At 44.6% G+C, this 21,880-nt stretch overlaps 1 protein-coding gene across 1 annotated transcript in view; it reads right to left on the bottom strand.

Moving 5' to 3' along the window:
- Positions 1–14,539: 14,539 nt before the first annotated feature.
- KIF9 (kinesin family member 9) overlaps positions 14,540–21,880 on the bottom strand; it is a gene marked incomplete at its 3' end in the record, with an annotated part of 97,271 nt that continues 89,930 nt past the window's right edge. The window contains exon 15 of the mRNA XM_088466418.1: positions 14,540–14,685. Coding sequence (XP_088322544.1) covers positions 14,540–14,685 — 146 coding nt within the window. The remainder of the gene's footprint in view (positions 14,686–21,880) is intronic.

The following is a 21,880-nucleotide window of genomic DNA, read 5'->3' as shown; positions in this document are numbered from 1 at the left end:
AGTATAACACTGGCACCTTAGTAAGTAACATAATAGTATCTGTAGCTGAGTATTACATCCTGCCTAATGTATGGGGGCAGTATACTAATCTCTCCTACTAGTGGGATTAGAGTATAACACTGGCACCTTAGTAAGTAACATAATAGTATCTGTAGCTGAGTATTACATCCTGCCTAATGTATGGGGGCAGTATACTAATCTCTCCTACTAGTGGGGATTAGAGTATAACACTGGCACCTTAGTAAGTAACATAATAGTATCTGTAGCTGAGTATTACATCCTGCCTAATGTATGGGGGCAGTATACTAATCTCTCCTACTAGTGGGGATTAGAGTATAACACTGGCACCTTAGTAAGTAACATAATAGTATCTGTAGCTGAGTATTACATCCTGCCTAATGTATGGGGGCAGTATACTAATCTCTCCTACTAGTGGGGATTAGAGTATAACACTGGCACCTTAGTAAGTAACATAATAGTATCTGTAGCTGAGTATTACAGCCTGCCTAATGTATGGGGGCAGTATACTAATCTCTCCTACTAGTGGGGATTAGAGTATAACACTGGCACCTTAGTAAGTAACATAATAGTATCTGTAGCTGAGTATTACATCCTGCCTAATGTATGGGGGCAGTATACTAATCTCTCCTAGTAGTGGGGATTAGAGTATAACACTGGCACCTTAGTAAGTAACATAATAGTATCTGTAGCTGAGTATTACATCCTGCCTAATGTATGGGGGCAGTATACTAATCTCTCCTACTAGTGGGGATTAGAGTATAACACTGGCACCTTAGTAAGTAACATAATAGTATCTGTAGCTGAGTATTACATCCTGCCTAATGTATGGGGGGCAGTATACTAATCTCTCCTAGTAGTGGGGATTAGAGTATAAAACTGGCACCTTAGTAAGTAACATAATAGTATCTGTAGCTGAGTATTACATCCTGCCTAATGTATTGGGGGGGCAGTATACTAATCTCTCCTACTAGTGGGGATTAGAGTATAACACTGGCACCTTAGTAAGTAACATAATAGTATCTGTAGCTGAGTATTACATCCTGCCTAATGTATGGGGGCAGTATACTAATCTCTCCTACTAGTGGGGATTAGAGTATAACACTGGCACCTTAGTAAGTAACATAATAGTATCTGTAGCTGAGTATTACATCCTGCCTAATGTATGGGGGCAGTATACTAATATCTCCTACTAGTGGGGATTAGAGTATAACACTGGCACCTTAGTAAGTAACATAATAGTAGCTGTAGCTGAGTATTACATCCTGCCTAATGTATGGGGGCAGTATACTAATCTCTCTACTAGTGGGGATTAGAGTATAACACTGGCACCTTAGTAAGTAACATAGTAGTATCTGTAGCTGAGTATTACATCCTGCCTAATGTATGGGGGCAGTATACTAATCTCTCCTACTAGTGGGGATTAGAGTATAACACTGGCACCTTAGTAAGTAACATAATAGTATCTGTAGCTGAGTATTACATCCTGCCTAATGTATGGGGGGGCAGTATACTAATCTCTCCTACTAGTGGGGATTAGAGTATAACACTGGCACCTTAGTAAGTAACATAATAGTATCTGTAGCTGAGTATTACATCCTGCCTAATGTATGGGGGCAGTATACTAATCTCTCCTACTAGTGGGGATTAGAGTATAACACTGGCACCTTAGTAAGTAACATAATAGTATCTGTAGCTGAGTATTACATCCTGCCTAATGTATGGGGGCAGTATACTAATCTCTCCTACTAGTGGGGATTAGAGTATAACACTGGCACCTTAGTAAGTAACATAATAGTATCTGTAGCTGAGTATTACATCCTGCCTAATGTATGGGGGGTAGTATACTAATATCTCCTACTAGTGGGGATTAGAGTATAACACTGGCACCTTAGTAAGTAACATAATAGTATCTGTAGCTGAGTATTACATCCTGCCTAATGTATGGGGGCAGTATACTAATTTCTCCTACTAGTGGGGATTAGAGTATAACACTGGCACCTTAGTAAGTAACATAATAGTATCTGTAGCTGAGTATTACATCCTGCCTAATGTATGGGGGCAGTATACTAATCTCTCCTACTAGTGGGGATTAGAGTATAACACTGGCACCTTAGTAAGTAACATAATAGTATCTGTAGCTGAGTAATACATCCTGCCTAATGTATGGGGGCAGTATACTAATCTCTCCTACTAGTGGGGATTAGAGTATAACACTGGCACCTTAGTAAGTAACATAATAGTATCTGTAGCTGAGTATTACATCCTGCCTAATGTATGGGGGCAGTATACTAATCTCTCCTACTAGTGGGGATTAGAGTATAACACTGGCACCTTAGTAAGTAACATAATAGTATCTGTAGCTGAGTATTACATCCTGCCTAATGTATGGGGGCAGTATACTAATCTCTCCTACTAGTGGGGATTAGAGTATAACACTGGCACCTTAGTAAGTAACATAATAGTAGCTGTAGCTGAGTATTACATCCTGCCTAATGTATGGGGGCAGTATACTAATCTCTCCTACTAGTGGGGATTAGAGTATAACACTGGCACCTTAGTAAGTAACATAATAGTATCTGTAGCTGAGTATTACATCCTGCCTAATGTATGGGGGCAGTATACTAATCTCTCCTACTAGTGGGGATTAGAGTATAACACTGGCACCTTAGTAAGTAACATAATAGTATCTGTAGCTGAGTATTACATCCTGCCTAATGTATGGGGGCAGTATACTAATCTCTCCTACTAGTGGGGATTAGAGTATAACACTGGCACCTTAGTAAGTAACTTAATAGTATCTGTAGCTGAGTATTACATCCTGCCTAATGTATGGGGGCAGTATACTAATCTCTCCTACTAGTGGGGATTAGAGTATAACACTGGCACCTTAGTAAGTAACATAATAGTAGCTGTAGCTGAGTATTACATCCTGCCTAATGTATGGGGGCAGTATACTAATCTCTCCTACTAGTGGGGATTAGAGTATAACACTGGCACCTTAGTAAGTAACATAATAGTAGCTGTATCTGAGTATTACATCCTGCCTAATGTATGGGGGCAGTATACTAATCTCTCCTACTAGTGGGGATTAGAGTATAACACTGGCACCTTAGTAAGTAACATAATAGTATCTGTAGCTGAGTATTACATCCTGCCTAATGTATGGGGGCAGTATACTAATCTCTCCTACTAGTGGGGATTAGAGTATAACACTGGCACCTTAGTAAGTAACATAATAGTATCTGTAGCTGAGTATTACATCCTGCCTAATGTATGGGGGCAGTATACTAATCTCTCCTACTAGTGCGGATTAGAGTATAACACTGGCACCTTAGTAAGTAACATAATAGTATCTGTAGCTGAGTATTACAGCCTGCCTAATGTATGGGGGCAGTATACTAATCTCTCCTACTAGTGGGGATTAGAGTATAACACTGGCACCTTAGTAAGTAACATAATAGTATCTGTAGCTGAGTATTACATCCTGCCTAATGTATGGGGGCAGTATACTAATCTCTCCTAGTAGTGGGGATTAGAGTATAACACTGGCACCTTAGTAAGTAACATAATAGTATCTGTAGCTGAGTATTACATCCTGCCTAATGTATGGGGGCAGTATACTAATCTCTCCTACTAGTGGGGATTAGAGTATAACACTGGCACCTTAGTAAGTAATATAATAGTATCTGTAGCTGAGTATTACATCCTGCCTAATGTATGGGGGGCAGTATACTAATCTCTCCTAGTAGTGGGGATTAGAGTATAACACTGGCACCTTAGTAAGTAACATAATAGTATCTGTAGCTGAGTATTACATCCTGCCTAATGTATGGGGGCAGTATACTAATCTCTCCTACTAGTGGGGATTAGAGTATAACACTGGCACCTTAGTAAGTAATATAATAGTATCTGTAGCTGAGTATTACATCCTGCCTAATGTATGGGGGGGCAGTATACTAATCTCTCCTAGTAGTGGGGATTAGAGTATAACACTGGCACCTTAGTAAGTAACATAATAGTATCTGTAGCTGAGTATTACATCCTGCCTAATGTATGGGGGGCAGTATACTAATATCTCCTACTAGTGGGGATTAGAGTATAACACTGGCACCTTAGTAAGTAACATAATAGTATCTGTAGCTGAGTATTACATCCTGCCTAATGTATGGGGGCAGTATACTAATCTCTCCTACTAGTGGGGATTAGAGTATAACACTGGCACCTTAGTAAGTAACATAATAGTATCTGTAGCTGAGTATTACATCCTTCCTAATGTATGGGGGCAGTATACTAATCTCTCCTACTAGTGGGGATTAGAGTATAACACTGGCACCTTAGTAGGTAACATAATAGTATCTGTAGCTGAGTATTACATCCTGCCTAATGTATGGGGGCAGTATACTAATCTCTCCTACTAGTGGGGATTAGAGTATAACACTGGCACCTTAGTAAGTAACATAATAGTATCTGTAGCTGAGTATTACATCCTGCCTAATGTATGGGGGCAGTATACTAATATCTCCTACTAGTGGGGATTAGAGTATAACACTGGCACCTTAGTAAGTAACATAATAGTATCTGTAGCTGAGTATTACATCCTACCTAATGTATGGGGGCAGTATACTAATCTCTCCTACTAGTGGGGATTAGAGTATAACACTGGCACCTTAGTAAGTAACATAATAGTATCTGTAGCTGAGTATTACATCCTGCCTAATGTATGGGGGGCAGTATACTAATATCTCCTACTAGTGGGGATTAGAGTATAACACTGGCACCTTAGTAAGTAACATAATAGTATCTGTAGCTGAGTATTACATCCTGCCTAATGTATGGGGGCAGTATACTAATCTCTCCTACTAGTGGGGATTCAGAGTATAACACTGGCACCTTAGTAAGTAACATAGTAGTATCTGTAGCTGAGTATTACATCCTGCCTAATGTATGGGGGGCAGTATACTAATCTCTCCTACTAGTGGGGATTAGAGTATAACACTGGCACCTTAGTAAGTAACATAAAAGTATCTGTATCTGAGTATTACATCCTGCCTAATGTATGGGGGCAGTATACTAATCTCTCCTACTAGTGGGGATTAGAGTATAACACTGGCACCTTAGTAAGTAACATAATAGTATCTGTAGCTGAGTATTACATCCTGCCTAATGTATGGGGGCAGTATACTAATCTCTCCTACTAGTGGGGATTAGAGTATAACACTGGCACCTTAGTAAGTAACATAATAGTATCTGTAGCTGAGTATTACATCCTGCCTAATGTATGGGGGCAGTATACTAATCTCTCCTACTAGTGGGGATTAGAGTATAACACTGGCACCTTAGTAAGTAACATAATAGTAGTTGTAGCTGAGTATTACATCCTGCCATATGTATGGGGGCAGTATACTAATCTCTCCTACTAGTGGGGATTAGAGTATAACACTGGCACCTTAGTAAGTAACATAATAGTATCTGTAGCTGAGTATTACATCCTGCCTAATGTATGGGGGCAGTATACTAATCTCTCCTACTAGTGGGGATTAGAGTATAACACTGGCACCTTAGTAAGTAACATAATAGTAGCTGTAGCTGAGTATTACATCCTGCCTAATGTATGGGGGGGCAGTATACTAATCTCTCCTACTAGTGGGGATTAGAGTATAACACTGGCACCTTAGTAAGTAACATAATAGTATCTGTAGCTGAGTATTACATCCTGCCTAATGTATGGGGGCAGTATACTAATCTCTCCTACTAGTGGGGATTAGAGTATAAAACTGGCACCTTAGTAAGTAACATAATAGTATCTGTAGCTGAGTATTACATCCTGCCTAATGTATGGGGGGGCAGTATACTAATCTCTCCTACTAGTGGGGATTAGAGTATAACACTGGCACCTTAGTAAGTAACATAATAGTATCTGTAGCTGAGTATTACATCCTGCCTAATGTATGGGGGCAGTATACTAATCTCTCCTACTAGTGGGGATTAGAGTATAACACTGGCACCTTAGTAAGTAACATAATAGTATCTGTAGCTGAGTATTACATCCTGCCTAATGTATGGGGGCAGTATACTAATCTCTCCTACTAGTGGGGATTAGAGTATAACACTGGCACCTTAGTAAGTAACATAATAGTATCTGTAGCTGAGTATTACATCCTGCCTAATGTATGGGGGGCAGTATACTAATCTCTCCTACTAGTGGGGATTAGAGTATAACACTGGCACCTTAGTAAGTAACATAATAGTAGCTGTAGCTGAGTATTACATCCTGCCTAATGTATGGGGGCAGTATACTAATCTCTCCTACTAGTGGGGATTAGAGTATAACACTGGCACCTTAGTAAGTAACATAATAGTATCTGTAGCTGAGTATTACATCCTGCCTAATGTATGGGGGCAGTATACTAATCTCTCCTAGTAGTGGGGATTAGAGTATAACACTGGCACCTTAGTAAGTAACATAATAGTATCTGTAGCTGAGTATTACATCCTGCCTAATGTATGGGGGCAGTATACTAATCTCTCCTACTAGTGGGGATTAGAGTATAACACTGGCACCTTAGTAAGTAACATAATAGTATCTGTAGCTGAGTATTACATCCTGCCTAATGTATGGGGGCAGTATACTAATCTCTCCTACTAGTGGGGATTAGAGTATAACACTGGCACCTTAGTAAGTAACATAGTAGTATCTGTAGCTGAGTATTACATCCTGCCTAATGTATGGGGGCAGTATACTAATCTCTCCTACTAGTGGGGATTAGAGTATAACACTGGCACCTTAGTAAGTAACATAATAGTATCTGTAGCTGAGTATTACATCCTGCCTAATGTATGGGGGCAGTATACTAATCTCTCCTACTACTGGGGATTAGAGTATAACACTGGCACCTTAGTAAGTAACATAATAGTATCTGTAGCTGAGTATTACATCCCGCCTAATGTATGGGGGCAGTATACTAATCTCTCCTACTAGTGGGGATTAGAGTATAACACTGGCACCTTAGTAAGTAACATAATAGTATCTGTAGATGAGTATTACATCCTGCCTAATGTATGGGGGCAGTATACTAATCTCTCCTACTAGTGGGGATTAGAGTATAACACTGGCACCTTAGTAAGTAACATAATAGTATCTGTAGCTGAGTATTACATCCTGCCTAATGTATGGGGGCAGTATACTAATATCTCCTACTAGTGGGGATTAGAGTATAACACTGGCACCTTAGTAAGTAACATAATAGTATCTGTAGCTGAGTATTACATCCTGCCTAATGTATGGGGGGGCAGTATACTAATCTCTCCTAGTAGTGGGGATTAGAGTATAACACTGGCACCTTAGTAAGTAACATAATAGTAGCTGTAGCTGAGTATTACATCCTGCCTAATGTATGGGGGCAGTATACTAATCTCTCCTACTAGTGGGGATTAGAGTATAACACTGGCACCTTAGTAAGTAAGATAATAGTATCTGTAGCTGAGTATTACATCCTGCCTAATGTATGGGGGCAGTATACTAATCTCTCCTACTAGTGGGGATTAGAGTATAACACTGGCACCTTAGTAAGTAACATAATAGTATCTGTAGCTGAGTATTACATCCTGCCTAATGTATGGGGGGCAGTATACTAATCTCTCCTACTAGTGGGGATTAGAGTATAACACTGGCACCTTAGTAAGTAACATAATAGTATCTGTAGCTGAGTATTACATCCTTCCTAATGTATGGGGGCAGTATACTAATCTCTCCTACTAGTGGGGATTAGAGTATAACACTGGCACCTTAGTAAGTAACATAATAGTAGTTGTAGCTGAGTATTACATCCTGCCTAATGTATGGGGGCAGTATACTAATCTCTCCTACTAGTGGGGATTAGAGTATAACACTGGCACCTTAGTAAGTAACATAATAGTATCTGTAGCTGAGTATTACATCCTGCCTAATGTATGGGGGCAGTATACTAATCTCTCCTACTAGTGGGGATTAGAGTATAACACTGGCACCTTAGTAAGTAACATAATAGTAACTGTAGCTGAGTATTACATCCTGCCTAATGTATGGGGGCAGTATACTAATATCTCCTACTAGTGGGGATTAGAGTATAACACTGGCACCTTAGTAAGTAACATAATAGTATCTGTAGCTGAGTATTACATCCTGCCTAATGTATGGGGGCAGTATACTAATCTCTCCTACTAGTGGGGATTAGAGTATAACACTGGCACCTTAGTAAGTAACATAATAGTATCTGTAGCTGAGTATTACATCCTGTCTAATGTATGGGGGCAGTATACTAATATCTCCTACTAGTGGGGATTAGAGTATAACACTGGCACCTTAGTAAGTAACATAATAGTATCTGTAGCTGAGTATTACATCCTACCTAATGTATGGGGGCAGTATACTAATCTCTCCTAGTAGTGGGGATTAGAGTATAACACTGGCACCTTAGTAAGTAACATAATAGTATCTGTAGCTGAGTATTACATCCTGCCTAATGTATGGGGGGGCAGTATACTAATATCTCCTACTAGTGGGGATTAGAGTATAACACTGGCACCTTAGTAAGTAACATAATAGTATCTGTAGCTGAGTATTACATCCTGCCTAATGTATGGGGGCAGTATACTAATCTCTCCTACTAGTGGGGATTAGAGTATAACACTGGCACCTTAGTAAGTAACATAAAAGTATCTGTATCTGAGTATTACATCCTGCCTAATGTATGGGGGCAGTATACTAATCTCTCCTACTAGTGGGGATTACAGTATAACACTGGCACCTTAGTAAGTAACATAATAGTATCTGTAGCTGAGTATTACATCCTGCCTAATGTATGGGGGCAGTATACTAATCTCTCCTACTAGTGGGGAATAGAGTATAACATTGGCACCTTAGTAAGTAACATAATAGTAGTTGTAGCTGAGTATTACATCCTTCCTAATGTATGGGGGCAGTATACTAATCTCTCCTACTAGTGGGGATTAGAGTATAACACTGGCACCTTAGTAAGTAACATAAAAGTAGCTGTAGCTGAGTATTACATCCTGCCTAATGTATGGGGGCAGTATACTAATCTCTCCTACTAGTGGGGATTAGAGTATAACACTGGCACCTTAGTAAGTAACATAATAGTATCTGTAGCTGAGTATTACATCCTGCCTAATGTATGGGGGCAGTATACTAATCTCTCCTACTAGTGGGGATCAGAGTATCACACTGGCACCTTAGTAAGTAACATAATAGTATCTGTAGCTGAGTATTACATCCTGCCTAATGTATGGGGGCAGTATACTAATCTCTCCTAGTAGTGGGGATTAGAGTATAACACTGGCACCTTAGTAAGTAACATAATAGTATCTGTAGCTGAGTATTACATCCTGCCTAATGTATGGGGGCAGTATACTAATCTCTCCTACTAGTGGGGATTAGAGTATAACACTGGCACCTTAGTAAGTAACATAATAGTAGCTGTAGCTGAGTATTACATCCTGCCTAATGTATGGGGGGGCAGTATACTAATCTCTCCTACTAGTGGGGATTAGAGTATAACACTGGCACCTTAGTAAGTAACATAATAGTATCTGTAGCTGAGTATTACATCCTGCCTAATGTATGGGGGCAGTATACTAATCTCTCCTACTAGTGGGGATTAGAGTATAACACTGGCACCTTAGTAAGTAACATAATAGTATCTGTAGCTGAGTATTACATCCTGCCTAATGTATGGGGGGGGCAGTATACTAATCTCTCCTACTAGTGGGGATTAGAGTATAACACTGGCACCTTAGTAAGTAACATAATAGTAGCTGTAGCTGAGTATTACATCCTGCCTAATGTATGGGGGCAGTATACTAATCTCTCCTACTAGTGGGGATTAGAGTATAACACTGGCACCTTAGTAAGTAACATAATAGTATCTGTAGCTGAGTATTACATCCTGCCTAATGTATGGGGCAGTATACTAATCTCTCCTAGTAGTGGGGATTAGAGTATAACACTGGCACCTTAGTAAGTAACATAATAGTATCTGTAGATGAGTATTACATCCTGCCTAATGTATGGGGGCAGTATACTAATCTCTCCTACTAGTGGGGATTAGAGTATAACACTGGCACCTTAGTAAGTAACCTAATAGTATCTGTAGCTGAGTATTACATCCTGCCTAATGTATGGGGGCAGTATACTAATCTCTCCTACTAGTGGGGATTAGAGTATAACACTGGCACCTTAGTAAGTAACATAATAGTATCTGTAGCTGAGTATTACATCCTGCCTAATGTATGGGGGGCAGTATACTAATATCTCCTACTAGTGGGGATTAGAGTATAACACTGGCACCTTAGTAAGTAACATAATAGTATCTGTAGCTGAGTATTACATCCTGCCTAATGTATGGGGGCAGTATACTAATCTCTCCTACTAGTGGGGATTAGAGTATAACACTGGCACCTTAGTAAGTAACATAATAGTATCTGTAGCTGAGTATTACATCCTGCCTAATGTATGGGGGCAGTATACTAATCTCTCCTACTAGTGGGGATTAGAGTATAACACTGGCACCTTAGTAAGTAACATAATAGTATCTGTAGCTGAGTATTACATCCTGCCTAATGTATGGGGGCAGTATACTAATCTCTCCTACTAGTGGGGATTAGAGTATAACACTGGCACCTTAGTAAGTAACATAATAGTATCTGTAGCTGAGTATTACATCCTGCCTAATGTATGGGGGCAGTATACTAATCTCTCCTACTAGTGGGGATTAGAGTATAACACTGGCACCTTAGTAAGTAACATAATAGTAGCTGTAGCTGAGTATTACATCCTGCCTAATGTATGGGGGCAGTATACTAATCTCTCCTACTAGTGGGGATTAGAGTATAACACTGGCACCTTAGTAAGTAACATAATAGTATTTGTAGCTGAGTATTACATCCTGCCTAATGTATGGGGGCAGTATACTAATCTCTCCTACTAGTGGGGATTAGAGTATAACACTGGCACCTTAGTAAGTAACATAATAGTATCTGTAGCTGAGTATTACATCCTGCCTAATGTATGGGGGCAGTATACTAATATCTCCTACTAGTGGGGATTAGAGTATAACACTGGCACCTTAGTAAGTAACATAATAGTATCTGTAGCTGAGTATTACATCCTGCCTAATGTATGGGGGCAGTATACTAATCTCTCCTACTAGTGGGGATTAGAGTATAACACTGGCACCTTAGTAAGTAACATAATAGTATCTGTAGCTGAGTATTACATCCTGCCTAATGTATGGGGGCAGTATACTAATCTCTCCTACTAGTGGGGATTAGAGTATAACACTGGCACCTTAGTAAGTAACATAATAGTATCTGTAGCTGAGTATTACATCCTGCCTAATGTATGGGGGGCAGTATACTAATATCTCCTACTAGTGGGGATTAGAGTATAACACTGGCACCTTAGTAAGTAACATAATAGTATCTGTAGCTGAGTATTACATCCTGCCTAATGTATGGGGGCAGTATACTAATCTCTCCTACTAGTGGGGATCAGAGTATAACACTGGCACCTTAGTAAGTAACATAATAGTATCTGTAGCTGAGTATTACATCCTGCCTAATGTATGGGGGCAGTATACTAATCTCTCCTACTAGTGGGGATTAGAGTATAACACTGGCACCTTAGTAAGTAACATAATAGTAGCTGTATCTGAGTATTACATCCTGCCTAATGTATGGGGGCAGTATACTAATCTCTCCTACTAGTGGGGATTAGAGTATAACACTGGCACCTTAGTAAGTAACATAATAGTATCTGTAGCTGAGTATTACATCCTGCCTAATGTATGGGGGCAGTATACTAATCTCTCCTACTAGTGGGGATTAGAGTATAACACTGGCACCTTAGTAAGTAACATAATAGTATCTGTAGCTGAGTATTACATCCTGCCTAATGTATGGGGCAGTATACTAATTTCTCCTACTAGTGGGGATTAGAGTATAACACTGGCACCTTAGTAAGTAACATAATAGTATCTGTAGCTGAGTATTACATCCTGCCTAATGTATGGGGGCAGTATACTAATCTCTCCTACTAGTGGGGATTAGAGTATAACACTGGCACCTTAGTAAGTAACATAATAGTATCTGTAGCTGAGTATTACATCCTGCCTAATGTATGGGGGCAGTATACTAATCTCTCCTACTAGTGGGGATCAGAGTATAACACTGGCATCTTAGTAAGTAACATAATAGTATCTGTAGCTGAGTATTACATCCTGCCTAATGTATGGGGGCAGTATACTAATCTCTCCTACTAGTGGGGATTAGAGTATAACACTGGCACCTTAGTAAGTAACATAATAGTATCTGTAGCTGAGTATTACATCCTGCCTAATGTATGGGGGCAGTATACTAATCTCTCCTACTAGTGGGGATTAGAGTATAACACTGGCACCTTAGTAAGTAACATAATAGTATCTGTAGCTGAGTATTACATCCTGCCTAATGTATGGGGGCAGTATACTAATCTCTCCTACTAGTGGGGATTAGAGTATAACACTGGCACCTTAGTAAGTAACATAATAGTAGCTGTAGCTGAGTATTATATCCTGCCTAATGTATGGGGGCAGTATACTAATCTCTCCTACTAGTGGGGATTAGAGTATAACACTGGCACCTTAGTAAGTAACATAATAGTATCTGTAGCTGAGTATTACATCCTGCCTAATGTATGGGGGCAGTATACTAATCTCTCCTACTAGTGGGGATTAGAGTATAACACTGGCACCTTAGTAAGTAACATAATAGTATCTGTAGCTGAGTATTACATCCTGCCTAATGTATGGGGGCAGTATACTAATCTCTCCTACTAGTGGGGATCAGAGTATCACACTGGCACCTTAGTAAGTAACATAATAGTATCTGTAGCTGAGTATTACATCCTGCCTAATGTATGGGGGCAGTATACTAATCTCTCCTACTAGTGGGGATCAGAGTATCACACTGGCACCTTAGTAAGTAACATAATAGTATCTGTAGCTGAGTATTACATCCTGCCTAATGTATGGGGGCAGTATACTAATCTCTCCTACTAGTGGGGATTAGAGTATAACACTGGCACCTTAGTAAGTAACATAATAGTATCTGTAGCTGAGTATTACATCCTGCCTAATGTATGGGGGCAGTATACTAATCTCTCCTACTAGTGGGGATTAGAGTATAACACTGGCACCTTAGTAAGTAACATAATAGTATCTGTAGCTGAGTATTACATCCTTCCTAATGTATGGGGGCAGTATACTAATCTCTCCTACTAGTGGGGATTAGAGTATAACACTGGCACCTTAGTAAGTAACATAATAGTAGCTGTATCTGAGTATTACATCCTGCCTAATGTATGGGGGGGCAGTATACTAATCTCTCCTACTAGTGGGGATTAGAGTATAACACTGGCACCTTAGTAAGTAACATAATAGTATCTGTAGCTGAGTATTACATCCTGCCTAATGTATGGGGGCAGTATACTAATCTCTCCTACTAGTGGGGATTAGAGTATAACACTGGCACCTTAGTAAGTAACATAATAGTAGCTGTATCTGAGTATTACATCCTGCCTAATGTATGGGGGCAGTATACTAATCTCTCCTACTAGTGGGGATCAGAGTATAACACTGGCACCTTAGTAAGTAACATAATAGTAACTGTAGCTGAGTATTACATCCTGCCTAATGTATGGGGGCAGTATACTAATCTCTCCTACTAGTGGGGATCAGAGTATAACACTGGCATCTTAGTAAGTAACATAATAGTATCTGTAGCTGAGTATTACATCCTGCCTAATGTATGGGGGCAGTATACTAATCTCTCCTACTAGTGGGGATTAGAGTATAACACTGGCACCTTAGTAAGTAACATAATAGTATCTGTAGCTGAGTATTACATCCTGCCTAATGTATGGGGGCAGTATACTAATCTCTCCTACTAGTGGGGATCAGAGTATAACACTGGCACCTTAGTAAGTAACATAATAGTATCTGTAGCTGAGTATTACATCCTGCCTAATGTATGGGGGCTGTATACTAATCTCTCCTACTAGTCAGAAAAACAGAAAATTGACCAAAAACCCATCTTAGTAAATGTTCCCCTTAGTATCAGCTGTCTCACTAAATCCATGACCATCTACAGATAATATAACGTTGTCCCTCTCTGTGTCTCTATACATTTCTGTTCCTTACTAGCACCGATGGGCCAGAACTAACAAGGTGACGTAAAGTTTATTTCCGCTATTCCTTTGTCAGATGTCTGTACACTGTGACGTATACAAAGTGCCGTATACTCTGGCTGGGGGGGGGTCTTCAGCACAGCTGACATATACCATGAACATCAAGAACTAAGCTTGTCCGACCACATGGAGAACCGGCACTGCCACCATCATCCCTGTGGCGGTCTATCCATTATTGGCCTGATATAATGCAATGTACGAGTGATACCTGCAGCCAGCGGCTCTGTCTCCGCTCACCTGGAGAGATCCTTCCCTTTGCGCCCTTTGGACTTTTTCGCAGACAGAGAACTATTTGGCTTAGAAGAAACTGCAGCAATTCCAACTCCAAAGCTGCTTCCATCCACGTCTCCCACCAGCCGGCTCTCTGCGTCCACCAGACCTGCCTGGAGCAGGACAACATCTATAAGAGACATAAGGGCCCTGAGCTAGGTACAGACCCCCCTTTATCGCCTGCACACTTACATCACCACGTCTGTATTGGAAGTCGCGCACATTGGCAAATATGTACAACCTTAAATCTAGCGTGAGATGTGCGTCAGGAGCTAAGCTGCGCCAATCACCAGCTACATAACGTGCCCCTGGTTTATGTAGGTGTCAGTGTCTGTCTAGCTTAATATAAGACGCAACTAAACGGGTCATTCCTAACGTGTGTCTTAGGGCCTGATACACTAGGGATCGCAATATTGCGTACGCATGCAGCTCAACTGCGATAGTATGCTAATCCACTGCGATAGTATGCTAATCCACTGCCATAGTATGCTAATCCACTGCCATAAACAAAAAATGGCAGCTGCTCAATCAATCTGATAGTACTTTTCAGGTGCATGAAAGGGAGGGGTCATACCAAGTAGAAAAGAGAGGGGGGTTTTAACCCCCTATTGTTCCTCAGCACACTGAATTGTACTAGCAACAACATATGAATACTATATGGTAATAGAAATCAGAGATATTGGTTGCATGCATTTGCAAATACATGGGAAGCTGCTAGGCCTCTTCACAGCTTCTCTGTCACTAGCAGTCCCTAACAATAAGAGGTTCACGTCCGGGGCGCAGTGCACCCCAAAAAACATCCAGCCCAGGACCCCCCCAGGGCATCACACGAAAATTCAAAAAGAGTGATAGTGCAGTGTAAAGTATAGTTGTGTGCGAGTAATCATTAAGTGTGGAATGAGAGGTTAAAATATATGTGAGAAAATACATGAATAATAAACAAACATAAAAAGGTGATGTGAAAAGTTACTATGTGTATTAAGTGGTGATGCCCTGAGGAGGCCCAGCCAGAGTAGCCTCGGGGGGCCCTACGTCCAAACGCTCACCCCAAATGTAATATATACCAATTATAGCCTCATAATGAAGGCACATATATTTTGGCAAATGTAAGGCCTCATGATAAAGGCACTTACCTAAATGCATCCAAATTGAGAGCCAGCTTACCTGGGAGTCACCCCTGGGAACTCCAACTAGCACTACTAGAACCAGCATGCCCTGCTAATGCTGGCTCCTTCATGCATCTCATAACCATAAACAAAAAATGGCAGCTGCTCAATCAATCTGATAGTACTTTTCAGGTGCATGAAAGGGAGGGGTCATACCAAGTAGAAAAGAGAGGGGGGTTTTAACCCCCTATTGTTCCTCAGCACACTGAATTGTACTAGCAACAACAAATGAATACTATATGGTAATAGAAATCAGAGATATTGGTTGCATGCATTTGCAAATTACATGGGAAGCTGCTAGGCCTCTTCACGGCTTCTCTCATTCCACACTTAATGATTACTCGCACACAACTATACTTTACACTGCACTATCACTCTTTTTCCATTTTCGTGTGATGCCCTGGGGGGTCCTGGGCTGGATGTTTTTTGGGGTGCACTGCGCCCCGGACGTGAACCTCTTATTGTTAGGGACTGCTAGTGACAGAGAAGCCGTGAAGAGGCCTAGCAGCTTCCCATGTATTTGCAAATGCATGCAACCAATATCTCTGATTTCTATTACCATATAGTATTCATATGTTGTTGCTAGTACAATTCAGTGTGCTGAGGAACAATAGGGGGTTAAAACCCCCCTCTCTTTTCTAATCCACTGCCATAGTATGCTAATCCACTGCCATAGTATGCTAATCCAAACTCCGCACAACATAAGGACGCCCACTTTACCTTACACACATCCGTAATGCGTAGCAGAATAGCGAAACCATCGGTACAATCCAGTACCATCGCAGTGCCTGACACTCTAAACTGAGACTGGAATGACCTGTTATTCAGGGGCGTTTCTAGAGAGGAGGGGCCCTTGTGCAGTCCCCGACACGGGCCCCCTCCTCTCCGGCCGGCTGCGCAGTGAGCGACCAGTGCCACACTTATAACTAACTCTGGGCACTAGAGTGTGCCCAGAGTCTATAGCGCATGCACAGGTCACCGGGAAAATGGCCGCGGTGGCCATTTTCCCTGTGCAGCGCAGGTGCAGACACTGGAGCCAATGTGGGACTCCGGAGAGGTAAGTTTTATGGGTGCAGAGTGTACGGTGCGGGCCCCCCCCTGGCCCATAGGGGCCCGTGTGCCCCGCACACCCTGCACCCGTTATACATACGCCCCTGGATGTATTGCTATGTACTGTCTAAAAGGGCTGCCAACAGGGGGATACAAGCACATGCATGGGGCTCAGACAGTCTAGGGGCCAGGGGGAGGGGAGGGGAGGGGGGGAGTGGTGCGAGAGATCCATTGCCTATGGTTTATGTGTCATATGTACACTGCTGAGGGCCCTATCCAATGACGTGGCGCAATTCCATAGGCTGCATCGTATCACATGATCAGAAGCAGCAGCACCAATGGCACTGCGGGGAACAACAGCGGTGTGAGAGGAGGAAGTGACAGCGCTGGTGAGGTCAGCAAGTGTCGCTGTCTCTCTGCATCACTACGGCTTATGATTTAGGGACCCTAGTTTACAGGTTTATTAAAGGGGATCGGTATGATTTACCGCCTGGATGTGGTTCAAATCCCGACGCCGGAACACCGGCACCAGTGAAGATCCCGACTGCGCAAAAGGTAAGTATAAACTAACCTAACACCCCCTTAGTGGTGCCGGGGGAGAGGGTTAGGGTTAGCCTGCGTGGGGGTTAGGCTGCAGAGGGCGGGGTTAGGCTGCGGAGGACAGTATTAGCCTGCGGGGGGAGAGTTGGGGTAGGCTGCGGGTGGTGGATTGGGTTAGGGTTAGGCTGAGTAGGGGGGTTAGGCTGCGGGAGGGCGGGGTTAAGGTTAGGCTGCGGAGGACAGGGTTAGGCTGCGAGGGGAGAGTTGGGGAAGGCTGTGGGTGGGGAGGATTAGGGTTAGGCTGCGAGACGGCGGGGTTGGGTTAGGCTGCGGAGGGGAGGGTTAGGTTTAGGCTGCGGGAGGACAGGGTTAGGCTGCAGGGGGAGGGTTGAATACAGCGTACAGCTCTGATCCCGGGGCCCTGCAGACATGTATACAGCGTACAGCTCTGATCCGGGGCCCTGCAGACATGTATACAGCGTACAGCTCTGATCCGGGGCCCTGCAGACATGTATACAGCGTACAGCTATGATCCCGGGCCCTGCAGACATGAATACAGCGTACAGCTCTGATCCGGGGCCCTGCAGACATGAATACAGCGTACGGCTCTGATCCCGGGACCTGCAGACATGAATACAGCGTACAGCTCTGATCCGGGGCCCTGCAGACATGAATACAGCGTACAGCTCTGATCCGGGGCCCTGCAGACATGAATACAGCGTACAGCTCTGATCCGAGGCCCTGCAGACATGAATACAGCGTACAGCTCTGATCCCGGGACCTGCAGACATGAATACAGCGTACAGCTCTGATCCTGGGCCCTGCAGACATGAATACAGCGTACAGCTCTGATCCGGGGCCCTGCAGACATGAATACAGCGTACAGCTCTGATCCGGGGCCCTGCAGACATGAATACAGCGTACAGCTCTGATCCGGGGCCCTGCAGACATGAATACAGCGTACAGCTCTGATCCGGGGCCCTGCAGACATGAATACAGCGTACAGCTCTGATCCCGGGCCCTGCAGACATGAATACAGCGTACAGCTCTGATCCGGGGCCCTGCAGACATGTATACAGTGTACAGCTCTGATCCTGGGCCCTGCAGACATGAATACAGCGTACAGCTCTGATCCGGGGCCCTGCAGACATGAATACAGCGTACAGCTCTGATCCGGGGCGCTGCAGACATGAATACAGCGTACAGCTCTGATCCGGTGCCCTGCAGACATGAATACAGCGTACAGCTCTGATCCGGGGACCTGCAGACATGAATACAGCGTACAGCTCTGATCCGGGACCCTGCAGACATGAATACAGCGTACAGCTCTGATCCGGGGCCCTGCAGACATGAATACAGCGTACAGCTCTGATCCGGTGCCCTGCAGACATGAATACAGTGTGCAGCTCTGATCCGGGGCCCTGCAGACATGAATACAGCGTACAGCTCTGATCCGGGGCCCTGCAGACATGAATACAGCGTACAGCTCTGATCCGGGGCCCTGCAGACATGAATACAGCGTACAGCTCTGATCCGGTGCCCTGCAGACATGAATACAGCGTACAGCTCTGATCCGGGGCCCTGCAGACATGAATACAGCGTACAGCTCTGATCCGGGGCCCTGCAGACATGAATACAGCGTACAGCTCTGATCCGGGGCCCTGCAGACATGTATACAGCGTACAGCTCTGATCCGGGGCCCTGCAGACAAGTATACAGCGTACAGCTCTGATCCCGGGCCCTGCAGACATGAATACAGCGTACAGCTCTGATCCGGGCCCTGCAGACAAGAATACAGCGTACAGCTCTGATCCGGGGCCCTGCAGACATGTATACAGCGTACAGCTCTGATCCGGGGCCCTGCAGACATGAATACAGCGTACAGCTCTGATCCGGGGCCCTGCAGACATGAATACAGCGTACAGCTCTGATCCCGGGCCCTGCAGACATGTATACAGCGTACAGCTCTGATCCGGTGCCCCGCAGACATGAATACAGCGTACAGCTCTGATCCGGGGCCCTGCAGACATGAATACAGCGTACACCTCTGATCCGGGGCCCTGCAGACATGAATACAGCGTACAGCGCTGATCCAGAGCCCTGCAAACATGTATACAGCGTACAGCTCTGATCCGGGGCCCTGCAGACATGAATACAGCGTACAGCGCTGATCCGGGGCCCTGCAGACATGAATACAGCGTACAGCTCTGATCCGGGGCCCTGCAGACATGTATACAGCGTACAGCTCTGATCCGGGGCCCTGCAGACATGAATACAGTGTACAGCGCTGATCCGGGGCCCTGCAGACATGAATACAGCGTACAGCTCTGATCCGGGGCCCTGCAGACATGAATACAGCGTACAGCTCTGATCCGGGGCCCTGCAGACATGAGTACAGCGTGCAGCTCTGATCCGGGGCCCTGCAGACATGTATACAGCGTACAGCTCTGATCCGGGGGCCCTGCAGACATGAATACAGCGTACAGCTCTGATCCCAGGCCCTGCAGACATGAATACATCGTACAACTCTGATCCGGGGCCCTGCAGACATGAATACAGCGTACAGCTCTGATCCGGGGCCCTGCAGACATGAATACAGCGTACAACTCTGATCCGGGGCCCTGCAGACATGAATACAGCGTACAGCTCTGATCCCGGGCCCTGCAGACATGAATACAGCGTACAGCTCTGATCCCGGGGCCCTGCAGACATGAATACAGCGTACAGCTCTGATCCGGGGCCCTGCAGACATGAATACAGCGTACAGCTCTGATCCCGGGACCTACAGACATGAATACAGCGTACAGCTCTGATCCGGGGCCCTGCAGACATGTATACAGCGTACAGCTCTGATCCCGGGCCCTGCAGACATGAATACAGCGTACAGCTCTGATCCGGGGCCCTGCAGACATGAATACAGCGTACAGCTCTGATCCGGGGTCCTGCAGACATGAATACAGCGTACAGCTTTGATCCGGGGCCCTGCAGACATGAATACAGCGTACAGCTCTGATCCCGGGCCCTGCAGACATGTATACAGCGTACAGCTCTGATCCCGGGACCTGCAGACATGAATACAGCGTACAGCTCTGATCCGGGGCCCTGCAGACAAGAATACAGCGTACAGCTCTGATCCGGGGCCCTGCAGACATGTATACAGTGTACAGCTCTGATCCGGGGCCCTGCAGACATGAATGCAGCGTACAGCTCTGATCCGGGTCCCTGCAGACATGAATACAGCGTACAGCTCTGATCCCGGGCCTGCAGACATGTATACAGCGTACAGCTCTGATCCGGTGCCCCGCAGACATGAATACAGCGTACAGCTCTGATCCGGGGCCCTGCAGACATGAATACAGCGTACAGCTCTGATTCGGGGCCCCGCACACATGAATACAGCGTACAGCTCTGATTCGGGGCCCTGCAGACATGTATACAGCGTACAGCTCTGATCCCGGGCCCTGCAGACATGAATACAGCGTACAGCTCTGATCCGGGGCTCTGCAGACATGTATACAGCGTACAGCTCTGATCCGGGGCCCTGCAGACAAGTATACAGCGTACAGCTCTGATCCCGGGCCCTGCAGACATGAATACAGCGTACAGCTTTGATCCCGGGACCTGCAGACATGAATACAGCGTACAGCTCTGATCCGGGGCCCTGCAGACATGAATACAGCGTACAGCTCTGATCCGGGGCCCTGCAGACATGTATACAGCGTACAGCTCTGATCCGGGGCCCTGCAGACATGTATACAGCGTACAGCTCTGATCCGGGGCCCTGCAGACAAGAATACAGCGTACAGCTCTGATCCGGGGCCCTGCAGACATGTATACAGCGTACAGCTCTGATCCCGGGCCCTGCAGACATGAATACAGCGTACAGCTCTGATCCGGGGCCCTGCAGACATGAATACAGCGTACAGCTCTGATCCGGGGCCCTGCAGACATGAATACAGCGTACAGCTTTGATCCGGGGCCCTGCAGACATGAATACAGCGTACAGCTCTGATCCCGGGACCTGCAGACATGAATACAGCGTACAGCTCTGATCCGGGGCCCTGCAGACAAGAATACAGCGTACAGCTCTGATCCGGGGCCCTGCAGACATGTATACAGTGTACAGCTCTGATCCGGGGCCCTGCAGACATGAATGCAGCGTACAGCTCTGATCCGGGGCCCTGCAGACATGAATACAGCGTACAGCTCTGATCCCGGGCCCTGCAGACATGTACACAGCGTACAGCTCTGATCCGGTGCCCCGCAGACATGAATACAGCGTACAGCTCTGATCCGGGGCCCTGCAGATATGAATACAGCGTACAGCTCTGATCCGGGGCCCTGCAGACATGAATACAGCGTACAGCTCTGATCCTGGGCCCCGCAGACATGAATACAGCGTACAGCTCTGATCCGGGGCCCTGCACACATGAATACAGCGTACAGCTCTGATCCGGGGCCCTGCAGACATGTATACAGCGTACAGCTCTGATCCCGGGCCCTGCAGACATGAATACAGCGTACAGCTCTGATCCGGGGCTCTGCAGACATG

This window comes from Taudactylus pleione, unplaced genomic scaffold (genome assembly GCF_031769625.1).
Source record: "Taudactylus pleione unplaced genomic scaffold, aTauple2 ptg003125l, whole genome shotgun sequence".
NCBI lineage: Eukaryota > Metazoa > Chordata > Amphibia > Anura > Myobatrachidae > Taudactylus > Taudactylus pleione.
Note: the sequence above shows the minus strand (reverse complement) of the source record. Positions and strands in the feature narration are given on the sequence as shown.